We start from the raw sequence: 13,528 nt of genomic DNA, 5'->3' as shown, positions 1-13,528 counted from the left end.
TCTAGTCCAAGAGTTGCCGATAGACTTGATATTCAGGTCCTCCAAAAGACCCAGGGCTTATTAAAATTATTAAATCCTACCCTACTGCCATCTGGTGCCTAGAGTAAGCAACTTACTGCAACTCTTCAAAGAGTCCCAGTTTCCCATACTGAACCTATGAAGCTGATCAGCTACATTAACTGGCATACTAGCATCTCATCTCTTGCTCTTTACCTCGTCCCTACTCCCTCTATTACTAGCTGTTTCAAATGAGGCTAAAGCAGAAACAGAAGCATGGGGTACAATTAGGAAGTTATTAGAGGGCAGCATGATAGAGAAAACTCAAACTTTCACTGTCAAAGCAATACAACCAAGTGTCTATCTCCAGTAACACATGCACACAGCATAGGAAACAAGCACAAGCTAGAAATCCATGTTCAGTTACAGAGCTATGACCTTGCTGGGATCACATGTGAGGCATGACAGGATACCTCACATGCTTGGAGTGTGGCCACAGATCTCTGAAGGTGAAGAAGTAGGGTTCTGTTCTATGTAAAGTTGAAACGCATTGTGCATAGCCTTGTTATGGGTGATGGGCCAGTTGTGAGCTATGGGCAGAAATCAGAGGACAGAGAAGTATGAGTAACACTGTTTTGGGCATCTTCTATAGACCATTTGATAAATAAGAGGAAATAGATGAAGCCTTTTTCAGACAACTATAAGAAGCCACATGATTTGTGCAATGTGTTGACTTAGAAAGAGAGTTTTATCAGAGACATGGAGGCTGATACTGGGACAAAATCATCCCTTGCCGGTTCTTTACAAAGAACTCCAGTTTTGTTTTTCTGCATGTGTGTGTTTTTGTGTTTTGTTGGTTGATTGGTTGATTTTTTTTTAATAACAGCTTTTGTTGAGAAATCTCCAGCTACTCTATTGATTTCTGCTCAGCCTGTGCACTCAGAGATATAGGGAGATGTAAGTTCTGCCCACAGTTTACATAAACATTGCAAGAGTAAGCAGAAATGTATAATTACTTCCCTGTGGTCCCACAGCACGTTAGTATCAAAATCAGCGATAGAATTTAGATTTCTCCTTGCAAGTCCTGCGCCAAGCTTCCTAGATCATGTTGCCTTCTTCCATTTTCACACAAAGCACAGAACAGTCTGACTGACAGACAGGCTCCACTCCAGGAAAACACAGACACATGCAGAAAGACAAACTCTTCTGCCTACATTATGAATTCAGTGAGCACAAGAAATCCCTGGTTCAAGCCACGTAGCCTTGGTTATCAAAAGCTCTTTATCTGACCTAATAACCTAAGCTTAGAAGAAGAAAATGCCAGCTTGACGACATCACTGTAATGTAGCTGTAAGAAATGAACTATCTCGCATCTGCCCTGCTTGGAGCAATAGCAGAGCAATCTGTATCTATTCATAAAGACATACATCTCTGAAAAACACCGTGCATTTCTGCATTGTAATGAGGATTTGTAAAGCCCAGGGTCCAGTACATCTGTCATACTCTCCACCTATCTTATTTATCTCACAGCAAACAATCTAAAGCATGGTTAACTGGGCATTTCCTACATAGCTACAGTAAAAGAATGAATTTTTTTTTCCCATATTTATTCATGAAAAGCTCTACAAGAGTTAATTAGGCTTCAACAAATGCTTGCTATATTTTGAATTATTAAACCTTTGTCAGTAGGAATATTATTTCCAGTTTGAATACTACCTTTGCTTAATGCATATCTAAGATGAGTGTAAGAACTAAAAACAAATTTATGAATATGTTAAGGAATGCTAGTCATTGACAACTTCAAACTATGTATGCAAGAATAACACTGCTAAATGAAATAGCTGCAGGTTGGAGGTCTCCAAGAAAGGGACACCAACAGAAAACATACAGTTTGTTGAAACACCTTCCAACACTTTGGGTACTTGCAAGCTTCTTCTGCCATCAACAGCTACTTCCATTTGTCATACAATGCAATGTATCTTTTTTTTTTTTTCCTCCAAAAGCTTTGAACCAAGAAAGGAAATTGCAGATATATCTCTGTACTAACAGACAAATACAAGTCTACATTTACTCAAATGTTCAGCAGATAAATCTACACAAACATATCTGCTAGCATTTATCTTTTATACATGTTTGCAAAGGCATGTTTATTAAAACAATATAGGGTTTATAGAGAGAAAACTTTGGCTCTTGTCATGCTCTAGAGACTACCAGATAAAAAACACTGCTTCTGCCTCCAACATTTTCTACCAAGTCTTTTAAACATTCTCTGCTATCTCACACTTTTCATCATAAAAGGAGAAAAAATTTCCCATGGCAATTATAAATAAATGGATTTTAAGAATGGGAAATTTTACCAGCCAGTAAAATTAGGTATGTGTTTTTGCAGTACACTTGATAATATAAAAGCACAGAAATCAGTTATACATACTCTGAGCACTGCTATTATGCTGTAAAATAAAGAAGGTTCATTGACCTTGGAGATTAATTCTGTCATTAATTCAAAGCTCAATTAATTGAAGAATCCAGACAAAAGGTCTTGACTCTGCATTCCTATTTATGTTGAGCAGCACTTACTTAAGCAGGAGGTTCCATTGGTTGTAATGGGTGAACTGACATGAGAAAGGGTTATAAAACCACAAGACCAGAGGAAACAACTCACAAGCAAACAGAAGATTAATGTTGTAACTATCTGACAATGATATTTAAAACATGTAAAACCTCCAGTCAATGAAGAATAAGAAAATATTTTTCACAGAAAAATTCTAATTTGGTTCAGATTGCCTTGAGTTTCTTTCATGCTTGTTTCATGTTAACAATTTCATAGCTTCTTCACAGATTCTAAATTTCCAATTTGTAAGCATTAGTATTCTTCAACAGCATTGTTCCATTGGTTTCCAAAGTTGTGGCATGCTTGCAAAGCGCGTAACAATTTGGCTTTGCTTCAAACTTTCTTTTCTTCAACTTTTATCTCCTCAACCACCCTCCAATACCCCCTGTCCTATGCTAAAAGTCCTAGCCTGAGAAATTGCCTCCTCCTACTGACTGAGACTCAACAGTCTATGTGAAATACATAAATGAAAACTCCTGCCTAATTATGCTGAAAAACATAATGATTGGGGATAGCCATTCTCCCCAGCTCTGTATAAGGACACATTTCTGACTCGTTATCCACCCCATCTCTACTCTGATGTACAGAGTCTGAATGCATTTTTCCATTCTAGCTCAGTGCCCCCACTGTTTGTCAAAGGGAATCATTCATTTGTTTCAGCTTCAGGAAAACAGTATCATGTAGAAGAGCTCCTGGCTTAAATACAGTATTTTTTTTTTTTGTCTTTCTGGTGTCTCACATATCTTTCCATTGACATCAACAGCAATAACAGAAAGAGGAAAACACCTAAGCTATAGAAAGAAGGGGAATATGAGCAACCCTGCCTGTGACAGAGGGGTTGGAACTTGATGATCCTTGAGGTTCCTTCCAACCCAAGCCATTCAGTGATTCTACGAGAACAGCAGAACCACAGTTCAGCCTAGTGGGCTATAGGGAAGAGCCAGGATAAAGAGAAAGAGACCACTGATGGCAGAGATGAAGAAGTCTATTTATTGGGTAATTTCCTGCAGGTACATAGCTCCCCAAAAAAACAAAATATTAAACTGCCACTACACTTTACTGTAATCCAGAGACCCATATGAAGAAAATAAGCTACCTTTGGTACAATCATCAACTACAGGGCAGGAAGAAAGCATAGCAATCTTCAAGAAAGTAGAGTTTGAGACAAGAAAAATGGAAAACTTGGAGTAAAGTCAAGATTAACAGAAAAACTGTAAGGATAATTACAAAAAGATCATGCTCTCATAAAGAGCTGGTCTCAGAAACTGAGAGGTATGTGAAGGCAGAGACCAAAGTGAAAACAGAAGATCTCAGACATAGGAAAAGGAAGCCAAATAAGGCTCAGATGTCATCTTGCTGTTTTCAAATCTACAATTATCTGGAAAAGCAGCAGAAGGTGACAAAAAAAACACCTGTTTATCCTCTACTAACATGTTTGAAATTTAGTTCCTGTAAATAAAACATATGAATATTTTTAATACTATCTCACTTAGAGTAAGCATTTGCAACTCTTAAAAATGCTGTAACTGATGGAAAACATACACTTGGCTGGAATGTTCTCCAAACCTTGGGTGCTTGCAAGAATACAACTGAAAATCTCCCAGCTTTCTTAACAACTGAAATACATCTTTTCCGCTTCACATAAGATCAAAATAGACATTGGCATTTCTGCTAGGGAATATTACTGAATGTGAAAATCAGTGTCATCCATTGAATTTTAAACACTGAACACGAGAGTTGTTTCTAAAATCTATTCTAAGAATTCACTCTTAGTCAACATTTTCTCTTTTCACTGCATGCTTTATTATCTCTGCCGTCCAGGCTATTATGCCTTAATACAATTTTCTGCTTACTTAATGGAATGGTATATTACATCAGTATAATGACAAATTGAGTAATTTTGAAGATGAATTAGATACAATATAAAGTTATGCTAAGACTGAAAGCCCAGGTAGAGTTTTCCACTCTCCAATACTCCAGAAGAGCATGCCTGAGTTGCCCTGCCTCAATGTGCCTGCTTGTCCCTAGCAGAAGTTAGCAAAGGAAAAATACTGTTCTTTGTAAAAATATGTGAGGAACATCATTTGCAAAGTCAGATGCCTCTGACTCCTTTCAGCATTCTTTCTGTACATATTCTGACATAAGCACAAGGTCTCAAGGCTTCTGAACTCTACTACTACCAGTTCTATCTTTCCTTTCTGGTACGGGAAAAACAAAGCCACCATTTCCTTTCTGTTTCTCCTAGAAACTTCATCTTTTCATTTGTCCTTAACTTCCCAGTCACCAACCTGCACTTCAGCACTCTTTGCTACTTTCAACTTTTATCTGTCATATTTTATGCTCCCAAAACAAGTTGTGGGAAGAAAAATAGTTAGTTGGGAATAAGAATTTGAGAACTTCAACATTTTACATAGAAATAAATAGCAATACCAACCTCTTTCATTTTTTCCAGTTCATTCTGTAGTGCCTGTTTTGCAGTTTCAACCTCTATAAGTTGCTGTCTTAATTTTTCATTTTCATCCTCTGTTACAGTACGCTTCTCTTCCACATTCTCTAACTCATGATGAAGTCTCACTGATACATCTTTTGCAACCTAAACGTAAAGATATTTCAAAAGAAAGAAGGAAGAAAAACACAATTACAAAAGAATCACTGCTGAAGTGCTTAGTGTCTAAGCATCCATTTACAAGTTAATTCTGGATGTTTTTATTGAAGTGATATGTAAAGAAACATGTAGACAATGACACATACAGAGAGAATTACAAATTATTCAAAATTCAAGACAATCCCTACAAAAAAATTGAATATTCTGTCTATGGAATTTAATGGAAAGCACTGGAAACCAACTCTTTCTTAGATTCTGTTAAATCAGCAATGAAATATCTTCATTATTGCTGGAGACAGCGCAGCATCTGTTTTCTCTCAACCACTGCCAGCTTATTCTTTTCAATGCAGTAAAGGATATGTCCTTGAAATGCTTGACATGTGGAAGCACCAGGTTAAAAGGAGAACCCACGTTCTCTAGACCTACTGTACTTGTGCACTGTAAAGGACCACAAATGGGAAAACCTTTATTTCGACCCTTCTAGTTTCTCTCTCCTTCATGGATAGCTAGTCAAAATATATGGCATACAGTTAATTTACTACTTGTTAATTTAAAGAGTAAAATGTGAACAAACATTTTTACTGACCTCATACTTATCTAAACGATGTCTGATATTTTTAAATTAAAATGAACACAAGCTAAATTAGGGGGTTTGACGTTTTCTTTTTTAATTGCATTTTCACAGGAATATAGTTAAAAGGAACACAGCAAGATCTAATTCCCTTTCTTTATGTAAGACAATAAGAATTTTGCCATTTAAAATCATTTGCATTGTATTTTGTGAAATCACCAGAAACTATAATCACACATTAAAAATATTTAAATATACACTAATCACTGCTATGGTGGTGGTTTAGACGTATAATTTGAACAGGCTAATTTGATGATTTTTTTTTTTAGAACATCAGAAAGCAAAATTAATCCTTCTTAGCATTACTTAGGGGAACTCAGAGAGCTTTCACTATAACAATCCTTATGCTTACATGTCAAAGAGCTCTTATTGACATACTAAAACACTGGAGAAAAATAATAATCGCAAGCAAGCAGTCTAGAAGAATCCAATCTATCAGAATACAGCAGCAGCCCATGAGTCAGCCTCCCCCGACAAGAAACTGTGTGTGTGCATTACTGATACAACACTGCAGTGTAGCACAAGATCATTCAGTAACCTCCCCCACTGCACGCATACTCAAGACACATAATGCCCAACAGGAAGAGAGAATGGAGGGGAATTTCAATGATGAGCATAGTCCAAAGAGACTGCAGGATGAGCTGAGAATCACACCACAAGGCTGCATCTTGATGTCTTTTTCCCCACAGTCAGTATTAAGCTGCTCATCTGGTTGACCAACCAAAGCAAACAGAAAATCACTGGGGACATTTTTAACAGCATCCTAACACAGTCTGCTGTCTGCAGTTATATTCCCTATCAGCAAATACAACAAAACAACAAAATCATTACTAGAAGTGATTTTATGTCACAAAACTTGGTGGAGTGGCAATTAAGGCAGATTGGTAATACAGAGCATTCTAGATCACCTGGAAATTTGAATTCACTTATGCAAGATGCATTTAAATACAGCTATGTGAAAGCCTGTACCTCTGAAGAACTAAGTCCTCTAATATTTTATGCTTATAAAATGGAGAATGTTATTTTAGACAGAAATTCTTCAGAAGCAGACTTGGGAAAATGACTAAGAATGGTGCACGAGTTACAAATATGGCTACCCAGAACCAGGCATTCAGTTTGGTAGATATATGGCATCTGACAACTATCCCTGTTTCAAAGTAGAATACAATCATGACCTGTGGGAAGGCTTAATAAAAACATCATTCCTTTCCAAGCAGTCAGTTATGTACTCATTAGGAAAGACATGGGAGAAGTCCCAATTGAAATGAGCCCTTTGTTCAGCTTAATCTGAGGCCCTTGGATCTCCTGCAAGGACAGGGGAGCACCTAACTATAGGGTCAACTTCCCTCCCAGCCCTCTGCTTGCATTCCTGTTAATACAAAGTAGCATTGAGCCAACTCTTCTTTCTTTAGCCAACCCAAGAAGCTGGAGCCACAGTGTTCACTTGGTACATGGCTCAAGGTTCATGTTCAAATTCTGCCTACTGAAGTGAGTGTCTCAAACATTCCCCTAAACTCAATTTTGACTGTGCAAAATGTCCTTTGTTTTGATCAGAATTTCCACCTGACCCCTGAGAAAGATGCATCAAAAAAAGCATTTCCACCAGTTTTGTTTCTGACCAGGAAGACACTGGTTTGTCCATAGCCATGTGACAGCTAGTTACAGAACTGCTGTGGCCAAAACAGCAAATGTGGCTTTTGAATATGCACAGAAATGGAATATCAATAAATACTGAAAAGGAAATTAACATTCTAAATGGCATTAGTAAGAAGATTTCTGGAATTTGTCTTGGCCTGGAGTCTACATTTTAATAAGAATGATGATAAGCTGGAAATTTTTCAGAAAAGATGATCCAAGTCTGAATAACAGGGCTGGAAACAACAGACTATCAATCCATTACACTTCTCAGAAAGAAGTTTAGCAATGATCTGTTCATGCCATGTATTAAATTAGCATTTCCAGCTGCAGTCCACAGAATCCAACATGGGTAACTAGTCCTCTGCAGGGGGATGGTCAATGAGCTCGAGTTTGTTACACAGAGATCTGTGGTTCCTTGAGAAATGGCTGGGAGGATCCTTCAGTTGGAAAAGGTTTCTGAATTGTTGATTTGGCAACAGCCTTAACAAAATCTAGAGCATGGAAGCAAAAATTAAACAGCTTCCAACTAGCACAAGAAACTTTATTTCCCTCTAATTGGAGCAATCTAGAATGGAAATGATACATTATTTACTAATGTTAATATTTAAACAAACGCTGAAACTTCTCAACAATGGGCTGTGGTTCATTCAAATGCCATGGATTAAATGCAGTTGATGACATACTGAAATTTGATGGGCTGTGTCTACTGTTTCACGTGGATGTGGCAAATCCTGGCTTTGCTGAAGGTCCAGTGATGCCAGCAGAATCAGGATTTCGAGGCTGCGACTCTGCAAGCATTTAGTCTAACAGACCTCTGCAATCTTTACCAAAGAGGACACTGATCTCCTAAAAGTCAGCGGGGCTGTTCAGTGAGGTTGGTTTAATTTTGCAGTGGGCGAATATGGTCTGTGTTCAACTTAAAAGACCCAAACCTCTGGACTCCAACTGGGATTTAAGTCACTTATTGCACAGTAACTTCACAAAACACAACTGGACTAAAGCTGAGAACAGTCTGTTTGTGGGGCCTCACTGCAGAGCTGCTTGCTGGAGATCTCCCATTACTAGTTAAGCTGCAACCCTACATGCAGCACTGAGCACACATTGTACAACAGAACGGATGGAAACGCCAGTCACGAGGCCTGAAGAGCACAACGTGCCTCCACCTCCAATGCTCTGTCTCCCCAACACTCCTCACGCCCATACCTTGAGGTCCTGCTCCATGCTGCGCAGCAGCTCACCGTCGATCTCACCAGTCTGCGCGTAGCGGAGCCTCTTGCGCTCGGCCTTGCGCAGCCGGTACTGGAGGATCCGGCAGTTCTTGTTGGCTCGCTCCAGCTCATGGCGCATTTCTTGAAGCTGACAAGCGTCCTCCTCGAAGAAGCTGTCCCTCATCTCATCCATCTCAGTCCTCAGCTCATCTATCTCGTTCTGACATCGGGCCGAGAAAGGGTGGGGATACCAACAGGTGGGTCAGAAACAGAGGTCAGCAAGGGTGGGGGAAGGCACCTAGACGGAGCTCGGAGACGGCCCTTCTCCCCGCGGGGATCCTCCTAGCTCATTAAAAGCACCGCAACAAGAAAAGGAAGCGGCGCTGCCCGCACACGCCGCGCCGATACCATCTTCCCACCGCCCCCAAAGGCCTCCCGGGCGGCAGGGAACACCTCCCGGCTCCCCCAGCCCCAGCCCCGGCTCCCCGCCGCCTCCCCTCACCTTGAGGCTCTCGTTCTCCTCCCGCAGCTTCTCCATCTCCTCTTGCATCTCGTCCTGCGGCTGCGGGCTCAGTGAACCCTCGGGTGTGCCGCTCCTGCCGCCCGCCTCGCCCTGCCGCAGCCCCTCTGCCCCGGCCGCCGCCATGGCAGAGGGCGAGGAGGCGGGGACTGCCGAGGGAGGCTCGACCGAGGCAGCGGTTGTGCAGGAGGCAGCGGTGGCAGCACTGGCGCTATGGTTGCTGCCCTTGGTTTGCATCTGGGCGGCCGCCGCCAGCCCCTTCCTGAGGTGGAACTGGATGAGCTCACTCTGCAGGCATCCCTCCTTCCAGTACCCGCCGCCGCCGCCCGCCGCCCCGCGGCCCTTCCCCGCGACCGCGGAAGATGGTGGCGCAGAGGCCGCCTCCCCCGCGCCCTTCGGCGGAGCCCGCCCCGCTTTCCCCCGCCACTGCCTGGGCGGCGGCGCCACCGCCCCCTCGCGCTCCCCCGCGCCGCCTCCCGCAGGGGGCGCCTCCTCGACGGGCTCTTCTGCCGCGGCCTTCCCGCAGGCAGCGGGCGGCGCTTCAGCACCGGCGCCGGGATGGACAGCTCCCGGCAGCGCCGCACTCCGCGGCTGTTTTTCGGCGGCGCGACCGCGGGCGGCCCTGGCGGACTGGCCCGGCGGCGGCCGCGCGGCCCCGGTCTTCACGGCGGAGGAGGCGGCAGGCGGGGCGCGGGAGGCGGCAGCGGGGGGCGGCGGTCGCGGGGCGGTGTCGCGGGCTCTAGCCGGGGAGGAGGCTCGCTGCTGCTTCCTGCCGCTGCTACCCTCGGGATGGAGGCGAGGCTCGGCGGCGGCGCCCCCTGCGGGCGGCTGGCTCATGGCGGCGGCTATCGGCGGGAGGTGGCCATCCCCGGCGGCGTCCTCCGCGCTGCCGACTGGGGAGGAGAAGCGGAGGAGACGATCGGGAGAGTGGGGTCGCGGTGGCGGCGGACAGGGACTGCCCAGCACCCAGCCTGCCGCGCCCCGAATGCTGCCAGCCGGCCCCACGGGCACAGCGGTGACCGAGGGTGAAGGCCAGGGCACGCGTCCGAGGGGCTCCAAAAGGCTGAGGCCAAGAGCGGTTCCCACTCCTCTTTCACCTATGGACATTTTCACTCTCTGATGCTAAATCCATCCCTATACATGCTGCCACACCACAGGTGTATTTCAATCCACAGACACCCTTCCCTCACGCTTATCCTCACTGCCCATCGTGGTACCAGCCCGGGCTGCTGCTGCACTCATCTGCCCGAAGGCCTCCTGCAGTCACCTGTCGGTGGGCCAGGCTGCTGCACAAACAGCTGCAGGTGATAGCGGCAGCACGTTGCTTTTCGGCCTTGGCAGGGGCCAGGCCTCCGGAGCACACCGACCAAGAGTCCTGGAGGAAAAGGGCCCCTGAACCAACTTCTAAGCCCATTTGGGTTTGGTACTGGTTATACTCAAACAGGAGCAAGGCATAACCACTCCAGCAAATTTTCAAAGCAGAGGGAATGAGGAACCCCAGCTCAACAGCAGTGGTTACACAGTATCCACATAAGTGTGCAAGGGTGGCAATTCTGCCACACAGTGACTGAACCAGAGTTTTCGTGATCACAAGAGATGATTAAAATGGGCTGCAAAGATGTTCCTTAATGCACTCTGAAAATAACGGCTACGATAAATTGTTTTCAACATAGCCTTCATTCATCTGCCCTTAAAGGGAAAATGTGGGCCAAAGTAGAAATGACAGGATTTCTAACGTGGCCTAATGATCTTACCTGGCCCACTGGAGGATAGGGAATAAAAAAAATCCAACTGAGAAAGTCAGGATAGACTTTATTCTGCACCCTGACAAATGCTTTGCTTGCTGGAACACACCAGGTGCTGACACTGCTCTGTGCTCCTGGGCAGGAGCTCAGAGCTTTCTCCCAAGTGCACTGTCATTATATCCCTCATTTTAACCAATATGCTTAAAACTAATGCTCAAAAAAACCCCATAATTTGGCAGAATCTTCCCAGGCATTAAACAGTAAAGGGGTAGAATGAGAGTGTAAATCTAGTCACACGTGCACAATGCTGTACAAAAGGTTTGCTTTGTTTCTCTATCAATCATTATAACTGCTGCTGTTCAGAGCTGTACAGGTACCAAATGTCACTCTCGAAAACCAGAAACCCTACAGAAGCTGCAAGAAGTCAGGACAGGACTTGGCTTAGAACCCATATTCTCCTGCATGCTCTGACTCTTCCTTACCATTTTCATGCCCCCAGTTCCAGGACTAGCAGGACTAGCTTCTGCCTACAGTTTGCTTGGATGTGGCTTGGGGTTTTTCTGGTTTTTTTTTTTTCTTCCTTTTTTTTTTTTTTTCCTTCGTTAATTGCACAGTGAAAGCCCCGTTTGAGCCCAAGTCCGAACCCTGTGTCCCAAAGAAAAACCCCTCCATACAATCTTCCCCCCCCCGAAGCAAATCCACGTGGCGACACAACACCGCATCTCCACAGGTTTTTCTGCCGGGAACAGGAAAAATGCCCGACCACAGGCGGCAACAAAAGGCTCCACCCGCAGCGCGGGGATGCGGCGCAGGGCATCCCTCTGCCCTCTGCTCCGCGGGGCTCCGGACCCAGCCCGGCTTTTGTGCAGAGTCTAGGGGCGGGGGAAGCTTTTCTCAGCTCCCCACTTCTACCCGGCTGCTCTGTTGGATCTGAACCTTGAGTAACATCCCCCCTCCCTTCTCCTTTTTTCTTCTTTTCCCCTTTTTTTCTTTTTTAAAGAAAAGAAAGAAAGAGAGGCTCGAGCCTCCAGCAGCCGCATTACTCACCGTCGCTCTGTCCGCTGCCCGGCTGGAGAAACGCGTGCACGGAAAGACGGGCACCGCACCCGGGGTACCCGGCGCTGCCAGAGCCTCTCAAGAAAATGAAGCAATATTCATGAGCTGACCTCACCGGGCCTGGGAGACGGAATAGGGGGAGGGAGGAGAGCGGCAAAGGGAAGAGAAAAGAAAAGATTAAACGGCGAGAACCCCGCCCAGGCCTGGAGACGAGTTGCGTCCCCTTATCTGTCTGCACATGGTGGAATTGGGTTACAGCGCAAATGAGGGAAGGAGCAGGCTGCTTGCGGGAGATGCGCCCGCTTTTCCTTCTCAATCCATCCCAGCAATCGATTCCGATCAATTATTTAGTGTCCCCATCGGGGAGCTGGCTTGGAGCAGCCGCGGATGCCAGGCGCCTCCTGCACCGGGGTAATAGGATTTCCCTTTGTTCGCTTCCTGTATCTGCGCTCAGAGGGCAGCGATCACTCCTCGTGTCCCGTTGACAAAAGCCTGCTACAGCTGGGAAAGGGAGAAACAAAGGCAAACCACGGTGGTCTATTGAAGATAATCCCTTAGTGCTGTCTACTCGCCTGACTGTAGGACTAACGCGCCGCTGGCCGCATGCTGTGCCCAAAACCCAGCCACGTCCGTTTGTTTCACCTAAGGGAGCTGCACCTGTTCGTTTTGTCACCAGGTGAATTTGTTTTAGATGACCGGAAACACTTCTCACCTACAGCCGATTAGAAAGAGAAGCCAAAAAAAGGCTTTCCTTCCTCTCCTCTCCTTTTCTCTGGAGGAGGACAACACTAGTGGCTGAGGGTTTTCCCATCTGACAGCCGCGTGTGGGAGTGCCCACACCTACCCCTGTGTAGCATTCCCGGCAGGTCTCTGGGCTGCAAGTTCCTCTCCTGGGATCTTTAAATGAGGATTTCCAACCTATAGTTATACTGGCATATAAATACGTGCATAAATCTAAATGCACAATATGTATACAGAAATATTATATACATATAAACACATAAGTGTATGCATACACAAGTGTGTATGCATATGCACATGTACAGCACACATAAGTAAGTATATGTATATATACTTATACATGGTATGTGTATATATATATACACATTTATCCATAATGTCTTTATCTGCTGGGGGAAGGTGATCTGAAGAGAGATAGCTGCACCCTTTCTAGTTGTCTCTGCCCCACCTCTTCTGAATAATAATAAAAAAAAGACCAACCACAACTGAAACAGCAAATCCTGAGATGTGGAAAGATGCTCTCCCTATCTGCATGGCCTACATACAGTCTTGAGGACTACATGATGCGGACATACGTAGATGTGATGAGTTGAGGGCAATCATAAAAATAAGACATGAGAGATTTGTACTGAGGGATGTGGTCTTTGAAACCCATCATGAATATTGACTGCAGTCATACCCACTAAGTCATAACCAGTCATAACTGGTTGAAATGTGAGGAACAAAAGTATAAAACAGTTCTCTAATCGGAGCTGAGAAACTGAGCATGTTTTAGT

At 44.6% G+C, this 13,528-nt stretch overlaps 1 protein-coding gene across 1 annotated transcript in view; it reads right to left on the bottom strand.

The window, feature by feature from the left end:
- The window catches only part of SOGA3 (SOGA family member 3), a 40,438-nt gene extending 27,782 nt beyond the window's left edge, over positions 1–12,656 (bottom strand). Inside the window, exons 1-4 of the mRNA XM_021391998.1 lie at positions 12,003–12,656; positions 9,193–10,103; positions 8,686–8,910; positions 5,043–5,201 (exon numbers count right to left, since the gene is read on the bottom strand). Of these exons, the coding sequence (XP_021247673.1) occupies positions 5,043–5,201; positions 8,686–8,910; positions 9,193–10,047 (1,239 nt within the window). The 5' untranslated portion in view covers positions 10,048–10,103; positions 12,003–12,656. The remainder of the gene's footprint in view (positions 1–5,042; positions 5,202–8,685; positions 8,911–9,192; positions 10,104–12,002) is intronic.

Source organism: Numida meleagris, chromosome 3, assembly GCF_002078875.1.
Source record: "Numida meleagris isolate 19003 breed g44 Domestic line chromosome 3, NumMel1.0, whole genome shotgun sequence".
In the NCBI taxonomy this organism is placed as follows: Eukaryota; Metazoa; Chordata; class Aves; order Galliformes; family Numididae; genus Numida; species Numida meleagris.
This window is presented reverse-complemented; position numbering and strand designations above follow the sequence as displayed.